The sequence below is a fragment of the Sturnira hondurensis genome, unplaced genomic scaffold (genome assembly GCF_014824575.4).
Source record: "Sturnira hondurensis isolate 20B ecotype Veracruz unplaced genomic scaffold, ASM1482457v3 Scaffold0025370, whole genome shotgun sequence".
Classification (NCBI taxonomy): Eukaryota; Metazoa; Chordata; class Mammalia; order Chiroptera; family Phyllostomidae; genus Sturnira; species Sturnira hondurensis.
In genome coordinates, this window is record NW_028098001.1 from 8,316,967 (window position 1) to 8,324,504 (window position 7,538).

The following is a 7,538-nucleotide window of genomic DNA, read 5'->3' on the forward strand; positions in this document are numbered from 1 at the left end:
CAGAATAACTATTTGTATGTTACCAACTTAAATTGCTAGAATAAGGTAAATTGAAACACAACTGCTATTTTTAATTTAGATCTTTGACCTAATTTGGTTTTTCAAAACCTTTTTGGCTACTTGTATTCTTTATGCTGTTGTTTATTTCAATAAAAAATTCACACTTAAATGTATACTTACTAAAATTGTGTTTACAATTCGTTTTTCACAAAATTTCCTGCAAATTAGGTTCAAATTGTATAGCTTGTCAAGGCCAATTAAAGGGTTTTGTGCCTTGTTAATCTGTGTGGAATATGTCTACACATTACACAACACTGATTTATTGCAGTTTTCTGCTTCTGGTTTAAAGTGCTATTTTACAACATACTTCATGTTCCCATCAAAAAATAAATAAGTAGTATTATGTAGTAAGTTTAAGTTGGTAAGTATATTAGAGATTTTAATCATCATGGATAAAACAGTAAACCAAGGACAAGTGCAGGTAGTCTCAAAGGGTCGCAAATCACACTGACAAATCACTTTGAGTTGCCTAAGGTCTATCCTAACTTTACCTAAAACTCAGTTTGAATATATTACCCTCTTTGAATATTTTGCACATCATGGGGCTAGAAAGCAGCAAAGTATGCTAGTGTAAAAACATTGGGAATAGGTCTGGGTAACCTGTTCATATCATCATGCTTTCCTAATTAAAAGGAAAAAAGCCCTGTAAGTTTCGGGTAAGCTAATGTATATCTAAAAGATAAAATTTGCTTCCTGATTGGTTTGTATTAAAGATCTTATAGCTTGGATTTTGCAATCATTTGCATATTTACCTTATTTTGAACAGAGGATCTATTCAGAGGTATTGATGGGACAATAATGACCATCTAAATATTAGAATTTGGGGGGGGGGAGACTTTGTCAACAATGAAAATATTCCAAAGCCATTCTCTACTTCGGAATCTCCATCCCTAAATTTTAAAATTTACACCTGACAGGCTACATGTAAAAAATACATAATGTGAAAGAAAATGCTTGTTAAAAAAATGTTTATCAGAATTTCAGATGTCAAAGTCAATCACATATCAGATGTTTGCATATTCTATGATTATTTCATGTCTCAAAAAACAGGCATTGCCTGAAAGTTAATGGGAACAATGCCTTAAGGCAGAGATTTTCAACCTTTTTCATCTCATGGCACACAAGCTAATAAATGAAATTCTGCAACACACCGAAAAATACATATTTTCCCAATCTGACAAAGAATAGGTGTAATTTTGATTCACACTGGACAGCTATTGTTGTATTGGCTATTGCTATTTTTTAATTTGACAATGAAAGGGCAAAGTCAGTGCTCCTGAATAGTCAGATATTGCATGCTTGAAAAATTCTTGTGTTACACCAGTTGAAAATTGCTGCCTTAAAGTGTAACTTCTGTTAGGTATTCTTTGTTTTGTTTTTAATAAAATTGGTTGTGAACAAAATGGGGTTTTTAAACCTCAATCCAGTATTTCCCCAAAGGGCACCAGAGTGCAAACCAAAAAACTGAGCTCAAAACAAGTGAAAATCAAGCAAAAAAGAAGTTAACGGTTATTAAAGGAAACTCTTTGGTTAGACTTTATATTAGAAATAACTTCGTTAAAGCTTCTATTTGATTTTTTAACGTTATCATTATGTATGTACACATTATAAACTTAAAAAATGATTTATCTAACTGATTCCTTTTGTTACCTGGCTAGCAGGGAAAAGGGGTCGAGGCCGGTCCTGACCTGTTACAATGAAGACTGACTTGCTATGTGGGATTACACCAGAAGCTTGCAGTGGAGTAATGGTAAGGAAATCAAGCAACCTTAAATATCTCGGCTGTATAGGAGCATATTCTATTGCAGAAGACCTTCCTGTGAAGATCATGGAATCAGATACAGGACATTGAACTAATACTTGGACTTTGATATGAATTTCTTTAACAATTTTCTCTGCAGTGCAAGTTATTAAACTAAAGCTACTCTATTTTCCAAATGTGTTCCAACAGAAATTCTTCATAACTTCTAGCATGGTATCTTAATAAAGAATAAAGTTCTTCTCTTTAAGAAATCTGCTCTAAGTAGATTTTTCCCCTGTTTTTTTTTAAATTAAGGATCCCAGCAGTGGTTTTCTGAAATATTCTCTTGAATTTGTGCATTTAAATTTTATTGCAGTGGTATATAGATGAATACCATTGTTGGTATCCTTTAATTTTATTTCTGCTCACCAAGGTTAATCATGATTGTCTATATCTTTTTTATAGTAATCACTTTTGAATTGTGTTCAGATATGCAGTTTCAGGTGTAATCATCAGAGCTGGTTAGTCAGGCATTCCAGATAGTGGTTCTTTTCAGAACCTTTTTTAAAGGGTTGGTTAACTACCTCAGTAGCAGAGGATTGAACTATACCCTGTCTGTACTGTACATAGAAAAATCTTTGTAGATAAAAGCAAGGCTTGTTAAATGATATGAGGGTAAGATTTTAATATACCAAATGTAACATTCTTAATTGCCTTTAGTTTCAGAGGCTTGTAAGACTTCCTCATGACCATCATAACAGGCCTTGCTTTTGTCGTATTTTGTGGCTGAAAAAGCAGCCTTGCTTCTTCAGATATTGTAGTTATTTGGATGTATAATAGTTTAGCAAGATGTTACTTTTGTAAGACATCAGATGTTCAAAAAAAGTGCATCCGAACTTGTACTAAATACTGCAGTGTCCCTTTATAAAATAAAGTCAGACTAAAACTGACAGTTGTACAGCAAAGCCTGACCTTTGGATATTTTGAAGTTTTTTTTTTTTTTTCATAAATCATAGAGATTAGTATATGGCTGTAGTTTAGCTTTTTAGGTAAAAGGTATGTTTCATTAGTGCATTTCTTATTGCTGATCACTGCAAAAATGTGAGTCAGCTTTCCATTTCTTACGCAGGTCATGATAACTTGTAGAATAGAGTACAATCATTTGTGCTATGTTTTTAATTTTCTAAAGCACCTTGATGACAGTGAGTGTTCAGTGGTGAAGCATCCTCTATTGAATCACCCTCAAAATTTTTTTGCCAAGTCCAAAATTGATAGCTTAAAAGTCAAAAGTGAAATTATAGTTTAATTAGGACTTGGTACAAAGAAATCCCTTTTCCCCTGCCCCAAAGGGATACTGCAGTTATATCACATACCCAATAGGCACCACAATGAAGATCAGAGCTTATTATACTTAAGGTTTTATACACACCAGTTTCCCCAGTAAATGCAAATTTAACAAGAAAATTAGACATGTCATATGTTTAAAATGCTCATGGCAAACAATCATTTTGCATTCCTGCAAATAAAATTGTTTTATACTGTAAGCTGGAGGCGAGTGTAACTTATTTTTGTAATAAAGTTTTTATTTTTTTTATGTGTCATTAATATAAATGTGTGTTAGTATAGAAATATTCTGGTTTAAAAACTTAGAATTTCACACATTTCAGTATGTTTATTTGTACTTACATAATTTTAGGGTAGTGGTTGCCAATAGCCTGTATGTTTCACATGAATTGGTTTTTTTATGTTATCTTAATAAACCATTTTAGTATGTTGTATGTCAGTTACTGGGATAGCTGGGACATAGAGTGTAATTTAAAATTTGTCAATAAGTATTCATTGGAATATATGTAAATGTGCCTTGCCGGTTATTGAAACTTACCTACAAAATGAGTATGGGGTGACAAAAATTAGTTCCTGGTGCTTAATGAAACTTTCTGCCACTGATTTTATATATATTACCCCGTGCTTTTTTAAAGTACACCTCTCTGAAATCTTAGTGTAAGTTTGAGGGCTACACAAACATTTACATTTCATTTTGACATATAATGAGTATAATAGGTTGTGGAAAGTGGGTAAACTCAATGTAGCCTTCAGTAAAATTGAATCTCAGTGTAATCCTTGGTGCTGGCATTTCCCAGTTTCAAGGAATAAAATGATCCCATCAAAGAGGTCATTGCCATGCCTATTGGCACTTTACTGTCATACCCTTTTTAAGGGACACTGTCAAGGTGTTTTAAGTTAATTCTCAGAATTATTAGTTGGGATTTTAGGACGGGTTTGTTTGGCTTAAGTAAGAACTGCATTGTCAAAGTTGAAAGATGAACATTTTTGTGAATTCACAAATGTGTTCTTAAAACATTAAAATAATGAAGCTGTGGGTTTCAAAGACTTATTTGGCATTCTTAATTTGGGGATTTGGGAGGGAAAACAAAGAAATTGTGGACAATTGATGGGTAATGTAAACAATGGTCATGAAATATACACACTCAAGTGAAATTACTTGACAGTGTTCATTTGAATAACTTTGAATTCAAGCCATTATAATTTTAAAATTAAATATCATTTGCACTGTTCTGATAATGGGTGCAGTTTTTGAGCAATATAATCAGAGCTAAATATGCATGTAGTGATTAGTGATGTGAACAATTAAGTTCTGAGAAGAAATACTAACTGGTATTTTCAAACTTAAATTTCTGTAGTAAAATCATTATCAAACTCTTAATCAGAAATCAAGGAAAACAGGCAATGCATATAAACATACTTTTGAATGTTGTGTGGCCTATAAAGCAATAATGCAATTTATATGGAATGTCATGGGATATGAGAAATGGAAATGCAAAAATAACTAATCCTTTAGTAAAAATGTCAACATGTTAAAAGGGGAATGTTAACTAATGTAGGTTATTGCTATTTGTGATTTGTTTATGGGTTCTTGGCTTTGACAGCTTCAAAGAATGGACAGATGACACGTTAAAAGAAATTTTGTATATATTGTCAAGGAATGGGTCTTAAATCCAAGAGTCAAGTCCCTTCCTTGGGGTGAAAAATGTATTTTTAAAGCATTCTGATTGTTAAAAAAGAAAACTTGAGTTACTTAACCAAAACAGACACAAGATTTTGTTTCTGCAGACTACTTGGCAAACAAAAGTGATCATCAATTTAGTCAGTTTTCAGAAAGTTGCTTTGTGAGAAAATTGTGTTGAATATATTCTTTTTTATGGAAGATTTTCAGTCATTGCAACTGAATCAGATGTTAGAAATGAAGGAGGAATTGAGCACAAAAAGCGGTTGCACATGCATGATGGCAGTTAACATCGTGAGAAATTCACTGATTACTGCAAGTCTCATTTAACAAAACAGATATTTTCCTCATGATAAAATATGAAGAAAGAAATGGATTGATGGGGTGATTTGGGGTATTCACTTGTATATAAGATATTTGAAAAGTCTTAATATCAGGCTAGTTTGGCAGAATTGTCACATTCAGAGTAGCTTTTTTGACTGCTAAGTCAAAAGTCACTGTGGATCAGAAACAGCAAAAGATGACCTTGTTATTAAAGAGTATGACATGTAGTCTGTATTTTAAGGGGAGAAATAAAAAGTACAAGGATTTCATACTAGGAGAGGGAGATAGAGTAAATTATTGTTCTGGTTCTACAATTACAAGAATACCCACCATGACCATTTTCTCCCCAGTGATGTATATAAAATTTTTATCTGAACATAAGAATTCAGTGGCGAGTATAAAATGAATGAACTTAAGTAATAATACAAAAAATGAACATACTTGGGAGGATGTATAGTATTACTCAATAATCATACCACTCAATAGGGCATGCCACTACTTTTTTAAAATGCTAATTATACACCAATGTTCAAAGATATTTTTAACTGTGGGCAAATTAGTGGATGGACTTTTTGGTCTGTCACTTTTTAAAAAAGTACTTAAGATACAAGTTCTATTAGTACCACAGTCTGCCTTCAGTAATATACCTAAAATATTTTTCAGGACCAGAAGTATTTAGTTTGGAAAAAACAAATCTTTTTTACAAATGCAAAACAGTATTATAACTAATGCTCTGGTTCAAGATTAGGTTTTTAATGATATTAACAGTAGTCTGATAAACACTTAGAAGTCTGGCATTGAGAAACAAAAGCTTGTACTGACTAATTTTATTTAAAAAGTAATAGTTCTTTAGCTTATTTAAATTGTCTCTTACATTTATTTATCCATAGAATTTATATTTATTTCATTCCTTTCATCTCCCTGAAAACTGTCTGCAGGCTCTTTGATTTGGATTAGATGTGTGAAGTACTGTCTTTTGCCAAAAACCTCAAATTACCTGTTCTTTTCAACGTAGTGAGTTTGTGCTTGTTTGAAGATCAGTTCAAAAACTATCTGTACTATCTGTACTGCCTCTGATGTTAAGATTTTATGTATAGCATAAGGAAGCTAGCTCTGACTATATTTTCCTAAGAATAAAGACCTATTTTTGTAGCATGTCTTAGGATCTCCAGGAGTCCAAGAATTATTGTGGGTGTCCTCTATCGTTCTTCATTTAACAGCTTTTAAATAGACACTTGGAATCTTTAGAGCTCTTTTAATTACCCATACATTTCAAAGTAGCCAATGGTAAAAACAAATTCCCCAAGATCTCTAGTGCAAGCACATGGTGGGGATATGTGTAGATTAAATGTTGGTCTTCATGTAATTCGATGATAAAAATACTCTTGTCATACACATGCTAGTGGACTTAAATTGTAATTTCCATGCCCCACCATGCACTGTTCTTCCATTCTCTTAAGTCTTCCTCTGAAGGTTTGGAAATGAGATTGAAGCTTTAAGTAAGTCAGGAAAGGGGAGTGAAAAAACATCTATTTAAATGAAATGTTGCAATTTAGATGACCGCAAATGAGGTTAAGTTCATGAATAGTTCAAAATGTTTCATAAAGCTAAGTTGGCAGATTATCAAAGAGGGGAATTTGTAAATATATTTTTGGGTGGTGGCAGGGGCATTGGCTCAGGACCCTAGAATTTCATCAAAGGGAGCATTAGGGGTAGTATAGGCCACTTGAGAACAAAACTTCATTTAGGTCATTTAATACAGAGATTAATTTGTGGTTAGGATTATCAAACTTAACAATGATAATTGGAAACAAGCTTTTGTCGTTTCAGAACAGTGGGAAGTTTTATAGAGGAAAAAAATGTGCTACTAGGGCATTTCGTAAACTATGTTGCCATTTTGGCTCCTTGTACAGATGCCAAATGGATACTTTCCTTCTGATTGAAACCCACCACTGCTGAATAAAACTTTTGGATGAGGGAGAAGTCCTAATAAACCACTATGGAAATGAGTGTCTTCAGGTCACCCTAAAATGTTTCTAGTACAAGTGATAAAATTAGGGCAAAGATGAGGGCATTTTCAAGTCTCAGTGAATATCCGATTTTTTATTTGTCCATAAAATGATTTAAACAAGTTCTGGTCTGAGAGGCTGCTATATGTAATGTTAATAAATTGTGATGTCCTGACTCTTTAGGCATTTAATTGTATCACAGTTCTTACAGCACTTGTTTTGGAGAGAAGTTTAGGATGCCTAGGGGAATTGCAGTCTTCTGGCACTTAGGAAATACAGCTAATTTTACCTTTGCAAGGCAAAAGGACAGGTTTTGGTATGGACAAGTAATTGCCACAGATTAATTGACATTATGACTAGAATTTGAAATCTGTAGAAT

General features: G+C 32.9%; 1 protein-coding gene across 2 annotated transcripts in view; it reads left to right on the forward strand.

Moving 5' to 3' along the window:
* Nucleotides 1-6,307, forward strand: part of SYNCRIP (synaptotagmin binding cytoplasmic RNA interacting protein) — a 31,447-nt gene extending 25,140 nt beyond the window's left edge. Inside the window, exon 12 of one of the 2 annotated variants that reach the window (XM_037039456.1) lies at nucleotides 1,719-6,307. In XM_037039456.1, coding sequence (XP_036895351.1) covers nucleotides 1,719-1,760 — 42 coding nt within the window. In that variant the 3' untranslated portion in view covers nucleotides 1,761-6,307. The remainder of the gene's footprint in view (nucleotides 1-1,718) is intronic. The other variant, XM_037039457.1, reaches the window with a different exon arrangement.
* Nucleotides 6,308-7,538: the final 1,231 nt, after the last annotated feature.